The 18898-nt window shown below is 39.4% G+C and overlaps 1 protein-coding gene and 1 non-coding gene across 2 annotated transcripts in view; both read right to left on the minus strand.

Annotated features, from left to right (window-relative positions):
• Positions 1-7410: 7410 nt before the first annotated feature.
• Positions 7411-18898, minus strand: part of SVEP1 (sushi, von Willebrand factor type A, EGF and pentraxin domain containing 1) — a 233157-nt gene continuing 221669 nt past the window's right edge. Inside the window, 3 exon segments of the mRNA XM_006142717.3 lie at positions 7411-8138; positions 11597-11690; positions 16703-16798. Of these exon segments, the coding sequence (XP_006142779.1) occupies positions 8117-8138; positions 11597-11690; positions 16703-16798 (212 nt within the window). The 3' untranslated portion in view covers positions 7411-8116.
• LOC114006772 (U6 spliceosomal RNA) lies at positions 11272-11375 on the minus strand. The gene has a single exon (XR_003548455.1). It is a non-coding gene; the product is annotated as a U6 spliceosomal RNA (small nuclear RNA).

An 18898-nucleotide genomic window follows, 5' to 3' on the forward strand; every position in this document is an offset into this window, starting at 1 on the left:
GCGTCCCGGACCTGGTGGCTTAAAACTCATGCCTGGCGTGTGTGTGTGTGTGTGTGTGCGTGCCCAAGATTCCAGAAGGAGAATGGAGGAGAAGGGATTGCAGCGTGACCATCCCCCCTGGGGGGTGATTTCTCACTTTCTGTCTCTATGTCTCTCTCTGTCTGTCTGGCAAGCGCATGCACCCTATAGCGAAAACCTCTCAAAAAAATTACTTTAAAGTATGCAATTGAATAGGTTTTAGTATAGTTACAAGGTTTTGCAACCATTACGGCTATCGAAGTGCATAACATTGCACTCCCCCCAACGATCTTATAATTATTAGTAGTCATTCCTTCTTTTCTCCCTACATGTCTTCTGTCTATAGATTTGCTTCCTCAGGACATTTCATATAAACAAAATCGTACGGAATGTGGGCTTTCATGTCTGATTTCTTTCTTTTAGTGTAGTGTTTTCAAGACTCTTCATTCAAAAGTTCATTAAATGAGTGAACAAAATGGTGTGTGTCCATTCCAGGAAATATTCAGCCATAAAAAAGAATGAGATATCAATACTACACTGTGGATAAACCTCATGGGTTCTTTTTAAGCTTAAGTGTCTTTTTTTCCCCCAGAGATTAGTATTTAGTCTTCTATATGTTTTCTAACATTTATAGCTTGAATCTTTACATTTAACTCATTAATCTAACTGGAATGACTTTGTGAAGTGGTGAGAGGTGTGGGCATAAACTGATTTCATTTTTCCAAGTAATTGTTGAAGCACAGCTTGTATTGGGCTGTTGGGAAAGTCATGATGCATTTTTACATGAAAAAATATGTCAGAACTTTCCCAATGACCTGATAGAATAATCCTTCCTATCTCTTCTGAGCTATTGAGGCTGCTATGAGAATCTTGCTCTCAGACCTTCAACTGTAGAGATCGTAACTGACCACAGCTCCTTGCTGGGCTCTGAAATCATCACTGTGTGCTCTGAGGCTGCCCATAGGCTAGTCCCTGCCAGAGACGGACATACTTTCATATTATCAAAACTTTTTTTGGTTAATTTTCTGCTATAGGGCATGTATGCTTGCTGGAAAGAGTGAGAGAAGGAAAGTGAGAAAGTACCCTCTTACCTCCCCTACCCCAAGAAGGATGGCCACATTGAAATCCCTTCTCCATTTTGGGTTCACATACATGTGTACCAGACATGTGTTTTCAAGCTACAGGTTCAGGGCTTGAACCTCACTATTGGTCATGTAGGATCTAGCTGCCTTAATCACCACACCACAGGCTGGCCATAATCTGCTTTTTTAAAAAAGGTTTTATTTTCCCTTAGGGAGCATGTGCTCATTGGGAAGAGAGAGGTAGACACAGTGAGAGGAAAAGTGAGAAATCACCCCCCATGGGGGATGGCCACACCACAATCCCTTCACCTCTACTCTCCCCCTGGGATCTTGGGTGTGCGTGCACACACACACGCCTGGCATGAGTTTTAAGCCCCTAGGTCTGGGACTTAAACAGTGGTTGGCCATGTGGGAGTCCAGCGACATAACCTCTGCACTCTCTGTTGATCCCCATAATCTGAACTTTTTAAGAAGTTTATTTATTTCAGAGAGAAAGAGAGAGTGAAGCACCACCAGCTGGATTCACTCCCAGCCAGGACTGAGAATACATGTGCATATACCTGGCGTGTTCAGGGAGGTCCCAGGAGGCAAACCCAGGACCTTTCCCATGCGTTACCAGCTGTGCCCCATGTGGCCTCAAATCTGAACTCTGAATAACATTTATTTTCTGAACCAATGAATCTGCAATATTTAGAAATTGTAAAGACAGAAAAAATGATCTGTAACTTGACCACATAGATATAACTATGATTTATATCATAGATTTAGTTTCAATGATTTTTTTCCCCATTCTTACAAAATGGGGGTCATTTAAAGTTCTTTTTATATTTACCATTTTCCTAACATCATTAAAATAAGCTTTGACTACGTGAATCCTATGAATGCATAGTGTATTTCAAATATTCCTTAATGTTGATATTTGTTTCTAAGTTTTTACTACCATAAGTCATAGTATAATAATGTCCCCGGATGTTAACTTTTGTGTTATGGTGACACATGAAGCCCTGTAATAACTTGTAGATAACAGAGGAAAATAGAAGACCATGCTGACCAATAAGCTTTGACTACGTGAATCCTATGAATGCATAGTGTATTTCAAATATTCCTTAATGTTGATATTTGTTTCTAAGTTTTTACTACCATAAGTCATAGTATAATAATGTCCCCGGATGTTAACTTTTGTGTTATGGTGACACATGAAGCCCTGTAATAACTTGTAGATAACAGAGGAAAATAGAAGACCATGCTGACCTGTTTTTTTTTTTTTTTTTTTTCCTTTTGATCATGATTGGTTTTGCCACATCCTTTTTCTTTTTTCAAAGCCACTGGAGCTTGAAATTTATTTGACTGTGGTGTACCTTAACTGCTAGCTTTAAAGAATTTGCTAGTCAGATTCTATTGTGTCTTACATCAGAGCATTGAACATGATGGGTATTAATTTGAAAAGGAAGAGTTTCACTATAGTAGAAAAGCATTTTCTAGTCTAAATTTTAGAGATTCTTAAGGATAGGTATTAATTTTTCCCAAGTATTTTCCTACATCTATTGAAATGATCATTTGGCTTTTAATACTTGAAATTCCTATGATATAAGGTAGATATAACTTTGCTTAATTCATTCTTGTGGCAAAAATCTGTTATATTGGATTGTCATGAATTATTGGATTTTTGACCTGTTGTTAACTGTTTTATGTTTGCCGCATGGATATTCAAAAGTGAGGAAGCAATGCGTGAATATAGTGAAATATATATATATATATATACACACACATATTTGGGATCAGACTGATTCCAATCTGAATTCAAATTAAATATTTGCAATTCTGTGATCCTGAGTATTTTTTCCTTCTCATAATCATTATGCATACTTTTTATAGAATTTTGACCAAATGGGCATGGAAAATTTTGTACTCTGATGCCCCCCTCCCCCACATTTAACTTTATGCTGTGTACATTTTTCAGGTCATTACATCATCTTCGAAGGCTGAGTAATATGCAATCAATAAATGTAGCTTAAGGTAGTTTAGTTTGGATTCCTTATTGTTGGACATTTTGTCCATGCTCATATTTTTGCAAATAATAGTGTTATAATGAACTTTATTATGCCTAAAGCTGGCTTTAGATTAGCAAAGCACATAAAAATACTTTTTCCCCTCTATGGGACATATGTGCTCACCAGAAAGACAGATAGAAAGCAAGAAATCACCCCCTGGGGAGATGGTCACGCCACAATCCCTTCTCCTCCATTCTCCTCTAGAGATTTTAGGCATGAATACACATGTACCTGGTGTGAGTTTCAAGCCACTGCATCTCAAACCATGGTCGAAGATGTGGGAGTCCAGCACCTTCATCACTATACCACCTGCTGGCTCCCACGGGATATTATTCAGCCCTCAAAAAAGAAAGAAAATCTGCCATTTGCAATAACATGGATGAACCTGAAGGATTTTATGCTACATGAAATAAACCAGACACAGAAAGACAAGTATTGTGTGATCTTATTTATATGCAGAATCTAATATAGTGAAACTCCAATAGAATAGAATAGAATAGAATAGAATAGAATAGAATAGAATAGAATGGTGGATGCCAGGGGCTAGGGCTGGTTGGAATGAAAAGATATTAGTTAAAAAATACAAATTTTCAGTTATAATAAATTCGGGGGATCTAATGTAAGCATGGTGACTATAGTTAGTAGTACTGTACTGCATACTTGAAATTTGCTAAGAAAGCAGATCTTAATTATCTTCACCTCTGCCCCACCCATACAAAATGGTAACTATGGTGATGAATGTGTTTGAGTATGGTGATTTCATTATGTATGTAATCAAATCATACTGTACACTTGAAATAAGCAATTTTTGTCAATTATACCTAAGAAAGCTAGAAAAAATAAAACAAGCAAAAAATGAAATTATTATACTAATTTATATTCTCACTGATAATATATAAAACTTTCTATTTCATTCCACATTCGCAAACATTATGAACATTAAAAATAAGTCACTGGGGGCCAGCAGGAGGCGTATTGGTTAAGGTGCTGGCTTCCCACATGACCAGCTGCGATTGAGTCCTAGACCAGTGGCTTGAAACTCATGCATGCACAATGAGGAAATGGGATTGTAGCCTGGCCATACTGACTGGGGGAAGAGTTCTCCCTTTCTCTTTCTTTCTCTCTCTGGCGAGTGCATGGGCCCTATAAAAAAATCTCTCTTAAAAGATAATCACCATTGGGACAAGCATGATTGGTTGATGGTTAAGGTGCTGGACTCCCACATTCCCACATGAATGGTTTGAGTTCTGCACCTGGCAGCTTGCTTCCTCACCTTCCCTCTCTGATGAGTGCACATGTCCAATAGCAACTAAAAATAATTTTAAAAATAAGTCACTGCTAATCTGATAAGCAAAATGCCTTCTCACTTTTGAATCTGTACACTGTGTTTGTGAGGTTGAAAATTTTCTCAGGTACATGTGAGTTTCTTTTTTTTTAAGAGGTTTTTGCTATAGGGCATGTGTGCCCGCCAGAAAGACAGAGAGAGACAGATGGAAAGCGAGAAATCACCCCCCAGGGAGATGGTCATGCAGCAACCCTTCTTCTCCATTCTCCTCTCGGGATCTTGGGCATGCACGCACACACGCCCAGCATGAGTTTAAGCCACTGGGTCCGGGACTCAAACCGCAGTCGACTACAATGTGAGTTCAGTGACATAGCCATTACGCTAACTGTGGGTCCTCAATTTCCCCATCTTTATACCATTTATTTTATGTATGATTTCTTTGGCTAGAACTCACAAAACATTGCTCAAAATGAACATGATAGCTATTTTGTTTTGTTTCTAATTTTGAAGTGAGGCATTTAATGGTTCACTAAAGGATTGATTATAGTTGATTTGAACCGGATATGCCTCAGTAGGTTGACTAAACACCCTTACTTCCTTTTTTAGAAATAGAATGTTGTGCTAAATTTTATCAAATGTCTCCTGTATGTTTATTGCTTTTACCATGCATGTCCTATTTTATCACTAGAAAATATCATCTGCATTTTTTTTTTTTTGAATTAACTTTGCTGGGACCACCAGATGGCATAATAGTTATGTCACTGGACTCCAACAAAGCCAACCATGGTTTGAATCCCAGATCTGGTGGCTTAAAACTCATGATGAGTGTGTGGGCATGTGTGACCAAAATCCTGAGAGGAGAATAGAGAAGATGGAATTGAGATGTGGCCATCCCCATTGAGGGGTGATTTCTCGCTTTCTGCCCCCCTTTCTCTCTGGTAAAGGCAAATGCATTACCTATAGCAAAAATCTCTCTTAAAAAAAAGAAAGACTTTGCTAAGTATTTGCTAAATGTTAGTGTATCTACATCAAAGGTGCAAGGGGACCAGCAGTTAGCATAATGGCTATGTCACTGGACTCCCATGTAGTCAACTGCAGTTCGACTCCCAGACCCAGTGGCTTAAAACTCACGCTGGGCGCATATGCATGTGTGCCCAGGATCCCGAGAAGAGAATGGAGGAGAAGGGATTGCAGCGTGGCCATCCCCCCTGGGGGGTGATTTCTCGCTTTCTGTCTCTCTGTTTCTGTCTCTCTGGTGAGCGCACATGCCCTATAGCCAAAACAAAACAAACCAAAAAAAAAAAAAAAAAGAAGTGCAGAAGCAGTACAGTAGGAAGCGTGGTGTCACAGAAAAGCAGAGCTGAATTTCATTGGGCTTTGCATTTAATGACCACATTGTTTTAGATAATTATCTTTTCAGAGATTTTCACTGTCTGTAAAGCAGAAATAGTAATACACAATCTCAGTAAGATTCAAAGAAATAATGTCTGTAAAACACCTAGTACAGTGTCTGGCATTTCAATAATTGATTTGGAAGCTAAATTATATAGTTTTTTTTTTTTTTTTTTTTTTTTAAAATGGGGGGGTTTTTTTTGTTTGTTTTTTGTTTTTTTCTTAAGAGAGGTTTTTGCTATAGGGCACGTGCGGTCACCAGAAAGACAGAAAGCAAGAAATCACTCCCCAGGGGGCATGACCATGCTGCAATCCCTTCTTCTTCGTTCTCCTCTTGGGATCTTGGGCATACACACACACATAGGCGCCCTGCATGAGTTTAAGCCACTGGGGCTGAGACTTGAACCACGGTCAACTACATGAGAGTCCAGCAATGTAACTATGACTCCATCTGCTGGTCCCTATAGTTGTCTATTTTCACCTTTGTTAGAGTTTTACATCAGAGTGATATTTTGTAAATATAATTTACTATCTTTTTCAGTTTGCAGGATGGTTCATATAACACAGAAAATGATTCCTCTCTGAAAAATTCACCTGTAAATGTAACTATATGGAAGATTTAAAAATAACATTTGTTCTTTAATATTATTACTCTGTGATTTGCATTTCTAAATCCCACTCTAAGATTCTTTAGTTCCTTATGGTATCTGTGTAACAGCTGTAATAGAAACCTTTCATCTATTCAAAGTAACTCAATACAAATTCTTCTAAGAAAGTACACTGATTTAGTAGGTACTTAGGAACTGAGTGTGGTCTTCGCTGCCTTTCCCTAGCTTAAAACTTTCTGGTGCCATCTTTCTGTTTATTACTCAGATTGTGAGCTTTATTTTACATATTTATGATTATAAAAGATCAACACAGTTTGGAAGTTGACACAGTAAACTCATTAAAAGGCAAACTCATAAGCATGTGAGATCGTGACGAGACTGAATGTCAGGAGATGGTAACTGAGGGAAGCCAAGGGTGGTGAAGAGAACCACTAGAAGAAGCAAGCTCTTTTTCTTCCTTTCTGCGTGTCTCCCCAGTGCTGTAACATATCCTGCATCCTGTGTGTGGGAAGCTCTCCTGGAGGATAGAGGCAAGTTTTCTGTGCCTTTTCTATTTTAAGACAAAAATCTAGTGTTTGGCTTTATTTTCTGAAGCCTGGGGAAGTGTTTATGCTGGTATAGGCACAGTAATGGAGGTACGCCAAACAGTGGGGACTGCTTCCTTGGGCAGATGGGACTGGGAGCCTGGATCTGGGAATCTTTCCTCTCTGTTCTTTTCCTTCCCTTTCCATCTTCCCCTTTTCTATCTCCTTTGTTTCTTGTGCAATTATGCTCCAAGAATAGGCTGTTAATCTAGTTCTTGCCTTTCTTATTTCAGCTGTGAGAAGGAAGGGAACACTTTACTTTGTAAACCACGGTCATCATGCCATCTTCTCCTCCACACACTAAGTTGATGCCTGCAGCTTTCTCAATGTTGGAAAAAGAATGATCCAGCCTACTCTTGGCACCAGGGAAAAATTCTTATATAAAGAGTACTCTACCCAACAGTTACTCTCTGGTTAGATAAAAGGAGATCTTTATTTGTAGACATATGAGGGGACGTCAAAACGTTAGTGGAAAAATAGAAGCACAGGTTTATTTTGGTGCAAAACAACCCACTAAAATTCACGCAGAGATTTTTTTTTATTATATGCATTTCCGTGAACCTTTTGAATATCCCCCACCCCTGTATTAGAAAGGAGGTGGAACTAGAAGGGAGGACTCTTCTTTATGGTAACTATCTTGGTGTGTTTCACGTGATTGTGTGTTATATCAGTGGCACAGCTGAAAGAACATGGCTCCTCTTTATTATTTCCCGGCCCTCTCATATCCAGCAAAGTAGTATTTAGTAGCAAAATATATTTTAATTGGAAAAAAAAACCATCCTATGTAACTGAATAAAAATGTGAACCGAGGGCTTTTCCGATAGACAGCAGAGTATGTACATTTTGTGAGGGTGGGAGAGCGTCTATTTAATATAATTTTTATATAGAAAATACAGGCATATTTAAAAATGGAAACATAAGAAAGTATGACACAAGGAATAACAAAATATATCACAAAATAAAAACCCCCAAATAACAAGTTCACTAAACAAGATCCAGCACCATGTTGGACTTTCTTTGCATAAATTCCAGGATGCCCAGGCGCTACCAGGAAGAGATGATCCTGCTTTGAGAGAGCCAGTGAGTTGTGTGGTGGTTAAAACCCAGTCCTCCTTTTCCTGGAAAGAAAGGAAAAAAAAAAAAAGAGAGAGAGAGAGAGTCAAGAGAAAAGACTGAACTGAAACACGAGTGATATTGCATCTTTTGGTAACAGCTCTGTACAAACCAATTAAAATGGAACTGCAAGTTTCAGACACCTGTGATGTTGTCTGTAGCGGTGAGGGGTTCCTCTTTGAGAAAGGGCCTTAGTGAACGGCTGCTACCTTAGGAAGAGATCTGAGCAGCAGCAGACCTGAGTTTTAGTTCTTATTGGCACTAGTTTTCCATCTGACCATCCTCTTACCTGTAACATGAGAGGTTTGGACCTCGTGAATCTAAAGGTTTCTTAGCCCATGAACAACCTACGGTTTTTAGTTATGGTATTTGCTTAGGCTAAGTTTTCTGAAGCTGTGCAGAGATCAGAGGAAACATCATTCATTTCTGAAAGGACTAAACTACCTGGGAGCAAGGCCGGGTCAGTCTTCTTCATCAGTTGAGAAGATTCAGGTTGAAGAGTTTAATGGCTGCCACAAGGCATTTCTCTACCACCTGCCACTTAATGCCAAAAAAATGTCTCCAGCTGTCAACTAGCATTTATTGAGCATCTATTTTTGTACTTGTACAAAGTTACTAGGCATATACTCTTTAAGATACTCAATCTCATGAGACAGAAGGAAAAAAAAAGTGTAGTTTTTAATTGTTTTGACATCTCAGAAAAGCTTCTGTTTTTAGGGAGTGATATTGCATCTTCTTGTCTTCTGGAAATTGTGTCTCCCCTCCCCTTTGCCTGATGTTTTGACAAAATTACCCTCCATGTTAGTATAGCATATGTCAACCCAGTGCTACTGTTCATTGACCCTTGTTGGCCCCCTGAGTCAATCTGGACCAATTAGAGTCCTTCTAGGCTGGGACAGTGTAGTATGTCTTTGCATGATGACATGTAAGACATGGGCAGTGAGTTCAGTTCTGTCCTTTCATGTGAACTGAACAGCAGAGAAAGCCACTCTGCAGCAAGAGAGAGGAAGAAGCAGACCCTGGAGTGAGGAGGTGAAAGGGAAAGTGGAGAGGCTTCAGGTGGCTTTCAAGTCCTCAGTTCTGGTCCTTGGTTCCGGTCCTCCTGATATTTGACTACTCCCTTGTCCCTGGGTACCACACCAAGTCCCTCTATTGTGATAAGTTCCTTTCTTAGCTTAAGCTAATTCCAATTTTAACAACAGTGTCCTAATCAATATGGATCTCCCAGAAGAAGCCATTACAGAAGGGAATCTGCATGGTCCTCTGAGTGCCAGTTAGCACTTATATGAATGTGGGATGTACCTCTAAGCTTAACTTGCCATAATATTTTCTTGATTCCTATATCAAAATTTTGTATAAAATATAGATTCTATTTTAATTAATTTTGTTATAGGACGTGTGTGCTCGCCAGAGAGAGAGAGACAGAGAGACAGAAAGTGAAAAATCACCCCCCCCTGGGGGGGATGGTCACGCCCCAATCCCTTCTCCTCCATTCTCCTCTCGGGATCTTGGGCACACACGCACACGCGCCCAGCGTGAGTTTAAGCTACTGGGTCCAGGATGCAAACCGCGGTCGACTACATGGGAGTTCAGCGACATAGCCATTATGCTAACTGTTGGTCCCAATTCTATTTTATTAATAGACAATATTTTCATACAAGATAATAACTACCAGTCTCCTGATCAACAAAGAGTTTCTATGAGGAAATTTTGATGCTGGGGAACCATATAAATTCTGGGTTTCCTTTATTTATAAGATGAAGTGGTTGAAATATAAAGTCTAAAGTTATAAGAAAGTATTTTCTGTTCTTTTTGAGTCCTTGTTTCGTTTTCTCCTCCCTCCCTTCCTTCTTTTGGCCCTTGTTTTCTTCAATTCCTTCATCTCTGCTCTCAGGTAAAACTATTGTTTAAATCCTGGCAGCTTCAAAATATATCCATCCCACTCCATATTTACTTTTCAGGGTTCTTTTTTTTCCCTGTTGTTTTCTTTGTCTGCAGAGATGACATGAGGTGATGATATGAGGATATTCACTGGCACAACACAGAATTTTTTTGTATTTAATTCAATTGCTTTTTTGTTTTTACAAGTCGACTTTGATATCTCAATAAAAGTAACATAATAAGAAATGGAAAATGGGCCAGCAGGTGGCATGGTGGTTAAGGTGCTGGACCCCCACAGGGCCATCTACAGTTCAAGTCCTGGACCTGGTGGCTTGAAACTCACACTGGGCACACGTGTGTGCATGCCCAAAAATCTCAGGAGGAGAATGGAGAGGAGAATGCAGTGCAGTCATGCCCCTTGGGTGTGTGTGTGTGTGATTTCTCACTTTCCTTTTCACTATCTATCTCTCTGATGAGTGTATGCTCCCTTTGGCAAAAATCTTTAAAAGAAAGAAAGAAAGAAAGAAATGGAAAAATAAGAATTGTTTTTAGTTGGCCGAATTTTAGTTTTAAAAATGAGTATAGGAATACCTATTTGTTTTAGTGGTTTCTATAAGTTGGGGGAGGGGTAAGTGTACATAATACAAATCTCAGTGATGTGATGCCAAGTCATATATTGAGATCTTAAGATGGGGCTGAAAGTACTCTAACATTGTAACACTTGTGAGAGAAATGTCTAAATATTGAAAGGAACTTATCCAGGGGATGGTACAATGTCTGATATTTTCTGAACTTTGAAAAGGTTTAGGTGATCATTGAACTATTTTCCCTTTGACTTATTTTTGTGAGCATCTTTTTTTCAAGTATATTTATCTTGTCAGAAATGAGAAACCGATGGACAGAACTTATTTTTACATACAATTTCATATTGTCAGTGAAGTATATGACTATATTTATACATATTTTTCTTTTTTATTTTATATACTATTTTTATCGTCAATAAATACATGAATATGTATAGTCAGTGAAATATGTACACACTAGAGTGCCAAATAAAGATATTTGACTGTAAACATTTCTTGTCGACTTTAATACTAGTGTTTATTATAATAAAGAACTCAAATATGCACTGTGATTTCAATAAAGTATATTGAGTTTTTTATTTATTTTGCATCTTTGCATGTGAAGGATGCAATCTCTGTTCAAGAACACAGCTTACTCTTGAATTATTTAACCCATTTTTCTTTTTTCTTGTGAAAAAATATGGACTGCTTCACAAATTTGGATGTCATTCTTGAGCACAGGCCATATTCATCTCTGTATAGTCCCAATTTTAGTATAAGTGCTGCAGGAGTGGGCATAACTTTTCTTTTTGCAATATCATCATTTTCTTGGAAATCCTGAACTACCATTTCTTAGCTCTGGTTTTAGTTCAGATTTAGAGAGTATACCTTATAAAAGATAGATTTGGCTGCAGGATACTTACATGCAAACTAGAAATACCTTGTAACTAGTGAAACAACTTACTTCAAATTTTGAACTCTGTAGGTTGTAGAGAAATATTAGTTTTTGGTCTACTTACCTGGAACAGTCATGTCCTGTCCAGGCTGAAAGGCAGTGGCATCGGTTTGGCCGTACACATTTCCCACCATTTAAGCAAGGAGACTGGCAAACAGCTAGGAGGAAAAGTACATGCACTTATTTAACACTTGCCCCTGCTTCCTGCTGCAACCATGATTCTGCACATACAATTTGCATTATCCACTTCTGTCACTCAGCCTGACCTTACAGCCTTCTGTGACAGGACCTCCGCTTTCCCTTCTAGGCTGGTCAATTTCCACATTTAAGTCTCAGGTTAAGTTGTACCTATTAATTCAAACTTTGGCTGATTGCTCTTAGTCCACTGATTTTTCTCTCCTTGAGTTTTTATTTATGCACTGAATCAGGCACTTCCACTGTTTTGCACTATAGCTTTTTTATATATTCAATTAGATGATAAATCTTCTGATTTATAGCACTGAACTCTTTGATTGATTGATTAAGTCATATATCAACTCTTACAATAATAAATCAGGCATACAGGTTGTACAAAATAGATGATTCGATAGCCCTTTGTGTTTGGCTAAGGCACATATTTCATGGCTCTTACCAGGTTTAATTGGAATTACAGAACTGGACTAGGGTTAAAAACTAGCCATAGATGAAACCTGGAGAGAACATCAAAAGATTTACCACAAAGGCATCTTTCTCACAAATCCACAGTCTCATAACCAAACTTTTCAAGTTCATGCTAAAAAAAAAGCTGAGGATGCTAAAATTTCATGAAGCTCTAGTAACAGCAAATGTACTATTTCAAAGACAGAGATGAACTCCCTGCAGAGAGGAAATAAAAGGCCTCCTCTTGGAAACATTTCAGTCTCATTATAGCATAAAAAAATAGGCCCTTTTGTGCATGAAAAAAATCTTTGGTGAGATGTAAGTCAATGGCATTTCTTTAATCATTCATTCATAAGAAACAGGGAAAAATCCTGGTAGGCCAGTATGGCACTTGGTAATCACTGGATGGAGGGCATGAGAGGACAAGAAGTAAAATCCCATAAGGCACTATTCTGGGAGGTTAAGAGGAAGAACAGGCCAGCAGAATCACTGACGTGCAATTTAATAAGAAAGGAAATTATGAAACAAATCAGAATTATAACCAGAAAGAATAGGGCCCGGCAGGTGGTGTGGTGGTGAAGGAGCTGCACTCCCACATGGCCACCCTTGGCTTAAGTCCCAGATTCAGCAGTTTGAAACTCATGCTGGGCAAGTATGTGTGCATGCCCAAAATCCTGAGAGGAGAATGAAGGAGAAGGGAGTGTAGCGTGGCCATCCTCTCTAGGGTGATTTCTCACTCTCTCTCTCTCTCTGTTTCTGTCTCTCAGGTGAGCACACATGCCCTATAACAATAAACACACTAAAAAAAAATCAAGAATAAATTCTAATAACCTAAATCCAGCTCTTCCTTACTGATTGCTGCTAATGTAAGAAAATATTACTTCTTTTCAGCAACATGCTAACTAGTGCTGCCTGACTATACCAACCAACCAGTCATTATTTTTGCTTCTTTGTCTAAAAGTTTAGCATTTTTCTTTTCCTTAGAATGTTGGTGCCTCCGGTGTTCCACTTTTGGATCACCTTCTTATGCCACATGTCTCTTGCATAGTCTCATTTCTATTCCCCCATGGATATTTTTTAATGATGACTTATAAATCTCTATAATTAATCTAACTATATCTCTGAGAACTTGAACTATCATCCAACTGCCTATCTGATCATTCCCCTTACATGTTCCACCCTCTCAAACTCAGCATGCCCGTCCTTACCTATCCCCATCTATCCCTATTTATATCCATCCTGATCTATCTCGGCATGCCCAGCCTTATCTACACTCATTTACACTCATCCTTATCTATACCCATCCTGATCTATCTCAGCATGCCCACTGCTAACTCCTTATCAGTACTCCCACACCAGCTGCACCTGGAGTCTCTAGCTTGGTAAGTGGTGCCGCCTTCCACTCTGGGGCCTAAGCAGGAAACAGCTATTTTGATTCTTGGCGGCATTGATTCTATCTCTCTGCCTTCTCTGAAATCTACCCTTTTTGGGTTATCATCTCTCCAGATGTCATTACTTCTTGCCAATTTGTCTTCTGTAACCTCCCAACACATCTATTATAAATCTTGCTTCTCGTCATTTTCACACTGCTACCAAAATCTCTGTTCCAAAAGAACATCTGATGGCATGGTTTTCATGCTTAAAACCTTTAATGGCTTCTGATTTTCCCAAGACATAATCCAACATCTCGAACTTGGCACACAAAACCAAGTGTTCCGATCTGATGCTGCTTTCTTCACAGCTTCGTTTCCAGCCACACCCCTAGGTGTCCTCTATGGCTTCAGTTGCTGAATACGCCTACATATTTTCCACTCCATGCCTTTAGCTAGAATACTCTTGTCCTGTAGACTCTTCCTGCTCTCCTCAGATTCTAGGCCTGTGAAGCCTTTTCTGCACCTTGACACTTGCTTCATTTACCCATCGTCACTGTGATCACAGTCCATTTCATGTATTCAATTAGCCTTCATCTTATAGATCTCTATTTATAGGCCACCCTGCATTCCTTCCCCCATTCTAGATTGAACTTTTGCAGCTCTCGTTGTATATCTTTTTGCATATTTAGTATGTAGAGGGTGTATGCCGAGGTAGCTGTGGCAAGATTTAAAAAAGGAAGCCTACATGCCTCAGTGTCATCAAAAAGTTTATTCTAGTTAGAGAACTAAGCTAAAAGAAATACACATAGGCCACATGCTATAAACTGCATGTGTCTAACTAACTGTGTAACATTGAGAGAAATGGATTGTTAAAAAAAATAGATTGTCATGATACAGAACAAGTTCGGATAGAAGAGGAAACTTAGGCAGGCCTCGGGAGTTGGGTAAGGTAAGAATAGGTGAGGGAAGGAGGAGAGTAGATGCTAGACGGGAGTAGATGAGTAGATGCTAAGAGATGGGAAGGAGAAGAGGCTGTTTGGAGGGTAATGAGGAAGCCACCACTCTAGGGGGTAAGGGTGTGACTGGCAAGATTGGAAGTGGGTTGTGCTGCAGGTGTGCTAAAGAAAGTCTATGCAGCATGTGGAGGTTGGATGAATTCGGTATGGATGTGGACATACTAAACAACTATTGGATGTTCTTAAATAGAGCAAAGACATGCCTAAAGTAAAACATTAATGATGGTCATCTTGGAAACGGAGATGGGAGGTAAACTAGCACACTCTGGCCATCATCCAGAGAAGATGGCGGGGGGTGGTGGTGGTGGTGGTGGTGGTGAAGTAAGATGGGAGAGAAACTGCTGAGAAAGAAACAAAAAGAGTGATAATGTTGATAATCTCTGCTGAAGGGGAGGGGTAGCCAAGAACGAGTCATTTATCTGGAAGACTGAATGCCACTTCTTGCAAAGATAAGGTAACTGTTGCAAAGGGCAGGGCTGGCTTGCAGATGAGTTCAATTTTGGATGCACAAGAAACGTGCATAAATACCAAAGTTGACTTGTTATGTCTAGTATTATAAGCAAACACGATATTGATCACTTTAAGAGTCTCAAAATTTTCAAATTTAGCCTCCAGGACATTTTTGCCTTTCTACATTCACAGATGGCCTACTGTTGGCTTTAGGTAGGGTGACTACACACCCGACTGTGCCCGTGACAGTACATTTTACTTTCCTGTTCCTGCTTGTCTTATTTACAGTGCCCCTTTCACTCTCAGAAATGTCTAGTTTGGGAAGCTAAATTATATAGCCTCCCCAGTTTTAGTGTTCATAGCGAGCTCTGGTGTCAATGAGCATGTTCTAATTTACATTTTACCCCACTGAGGAGGTGGCATAAACATTTGCAGGAGGGATGATGAAGTGTTAGGTATCATACTAAATAAAGATAGAAAAACCTTTTTTTTTTTTTTTAACAGTGGCTTAACATTTTACCACATTAAATAGGTAAAAACCCATCTTTCGAAATGGATTTATTTGACATTAACTGCGAAACTTGTCATATTCAGATATTATGCTACGTGCTAGAAATACAAAGATAACAAGGAATATTGCTACTCTCATAGTATATAATCTAGTAGGAGCAGAGCTAGAGAATCAAGCAGTTACACAGATGTCCAAGTATAGCAGTGGGCCAAATGCTTTATGAGGGGACTTCAAAAAGTTCATGAAAAAATGCAATGAAAGTACAAGTTTATTTGGGTGCAAAATAATTATGGCATCTGTGCCTTTTTTCATAATATGTAATTTCCACGATCCATTTGAAGACCTTTCATATTTCAGGCAGGCAAAGGTTGCTAAGTGGACATGGACGTCACCGATCAATCCACTATGATGAGGAATGAAGCAAGCTAGACTATGAAAGAGAGGCATTGCATGTCCCCACTTAATATATACTGAATGTGGGCACGCTATGGCAGAAATTGGAAGACTGGAAGGTATAAAAACATAGGGAACAATTGTAGATACTAGAGACAGCATGGGAGGGTGATAGGCAATGGGGCAGTGGGAAAACAGGAAGGGGAAAAGAGCAAAACATTTAACAGACACAAAAATGAACAATTATCTCTTGGTGATATTATGTATGGGAATAACTTTGGTTAGACTAGTATGCAGCATATTCATGATGGGGAAAAAATAAATATTGGGTCGTCTAAAAAGTCATGATGTATTTTTCTATGTTTTTGTATGCAAAAATGCATCATGACTTTCCTGAAAACCCAATAAATAAATGTAAGAGAAAGGAATCATCTTGGATGAGTTTTTTTAAATATTTAAATTATATTGTATTTATTTATGACTTTGGTCTTTCTAAATAGGAATAGTGAATTTAGTAATTGAGCTTCATAGAGATTAAAAAAAACGTATTCTTTGGCCCCTTTGTATAATGTCTTCTCTACATTTTGCAAAATAGAGCAGATGATGACAGGAAGAAGGCAAATGACCGAGGTGACTTAGATGTGTCCTTAGAATATGAGGAACTCTTGGGAAATTTTGGTGCCCTTTTGCTCCATCACCACCATGGTGTCCGAGTTACACTCATCAATATACCCTAGGGCTTCATGAGACCAAGCCACCAAGAAAACCAACCGTGAGAGGCAGCCTACCTGTATGACAGCGGGACCCAGTCCAGCCAGGGGGGCAGACACACTGGTAAGGGGCCACACAGCGACCGCCGTTCAGACAGGGAAGAATGCATATTGCTAAAAAGGGGGGATTGAAAAGGATTTGATTAAAATAGACACGCACAGATAGGCTCAAGTGTTCAAACAACATTCTCTAGGAGGAATGAAACCTCGCATGGCCCATTAGCTAATCTTCCCGGCTGCTTATTCATGAGTATCATCAGAAAAATACAATCAGGGAAATAAGCCTGGATTCTTAGCCAGATGTAATGAGTCAATGCCAAATGTACTCTTCTAGTGAAGACACATTGTAGCCAACGTCTGCTAAGTGCTTTGCTTTGACTCTCCACAAAACAAGCAGAATGATCTCCACTTATCAGCATTTCAGATTTCCATGAGGAATTATAGAAAATACTCTAAGGGGTTGGCGGCCATACGGCGCTCTTCTTGTCTTGAACTAAATGGTAAGAATGAAAATCGGGCGGGATACACTGTAGGCTGGTGTTTGAAACAGTTTAGTACTGACAGGACAACTCCCCCTTCATTTCCTAGGAGCTGAGGCCTGGAAATGACTGAGTTAGATCTCCCCTATACACTCTAGGGCCCCATTCCTCCTTCTAGAAATCACTGCGCTCTTTTTATTTTTCATTTTATTTTATTTTATACATTTAATCACTATATATAGAAGCATTGAAAATGGTTATGGATACTGGAAATCAGGAAACTCTTTAAAGAGGCATTGTCTTGAAAAAATACGAGACGGTCTGTTCCCTTGAAACTCTAAGCGCTTTATATCAGTATCACCTTGGAGTTGGTTAGATATCCGAAATGCCAGATACCAGCCTAGGTCTGCTAATCACAATCTGCATTTTAACCTCTCCCAGTGATATGAATGTATGCTAAAGCTCAGGAAGCCCTGGCTCATGCAGGAGGGCTGGAGGGTTCAGGGAGCCGGAACAGCTAAGCCAGCACTGGAGTTAGAGTACCGCAGTCATACTCCACGAGTCTTTGGACTTGCGACATTATAGCAGTTTAAGTAAGGGAGCTCTACGTGAAAAAGAATGATGTGGGAGAAGTGGAAGGAAAAATGTAATTTCTCTCTCTCTCTTTTTGATTATTATGAGAACACTTTGGTGAGTTGTTAAACATCTAAATTTATCTTTATCACACTTTTTCCTTTATAGATTAGTTGAAAAAGTCACACTTAAAAAGTTTTAGAGTATCTTATAAAATTCCTGACCTTGAAAAAAAAAAAAACTGGTATACACCATGGCCATCACATTAATGACTAAATGATTTATACATGTCGTTCCCAATGGGACATGAAACCATTTTATCCTTATGTATTTTTTAAGATGTTGAAACAAAGTGCAAACTACTTATTTACACGTTACTGGAAGTTCAAATTCAGATGTATTTTTAGAAGGATCAAAATTCTGTATTACTTTACTGAGCATTGTGTAGATATAGGAGTGCGTTTTCCTTATTCTTTTAAGTAGAAGGAACTATTCTTTTTTTTTGAGAGAGAGATTTTCGCTATAGGGAGTGTGTGCTCGCCAGACAGACAGAGAGAGACAGTAGAGACAGAAAGCGAGAAATCACCCCTTGAGGGGATGGTCACGCTGCAATCCCTTCTCCTCCATTCTCCTCTTGGGATCTTGGGCACGCATGCACAGGCACCCGGCGTGAGTTTTAAGCCACTAGGTCCGGGACGCGAACCGCGGTCGGCTACATGGGAGTCCAGCAACATAACCATCATGCTAATTGCTGGTTCCCTTTTTTTGTTTTTTTTTCTTTGAGAGAGATTTTTGCTACAGGGCACGTGTGCTTGCTGGAGAGACAGAGAAAGACAGAGAGACAGAAAGTAAGAAATCACCCATTCCCCCCCCCCCCGGGGGGGGGGGGGCCATGCTGTAATTCCTTCTCCTCCATGCTCCTCTCAGAATTTTGGTCACACACATACATGTGCTCCGTGTGCATTTTAAGCCGCCAGGTCTGGGACTCGAACTGTGGTTGAGTATGTGGGAATCCAGTGATGTAACTATTATGCCATCTGCTGGTCCCAAGGAGAAATTATTCTTAATGACAAACCACGAGTGGAGTGGGCTGCAAATACTGCCAGCGAAGTATGATATTATGCAATGACAGGGCCGGCAGTTAGCGTAATGACTATGTTGC

Source organism: Tupaia chinensis, unplaced genomic scaffold (assembly GCF_000334495.1).
Source record: "Tupaia chinensis unplaced genomic scaffold, TupChi_1.0 Scaffold000081_1, whole genome shotgun sequence".
Taxonomy (NCBI): Eukaryota; Metazoa; Chordata; class Mammalia; order Scandentia; family Tupaiidae; genus Tupaia; species Tupaia belangeri.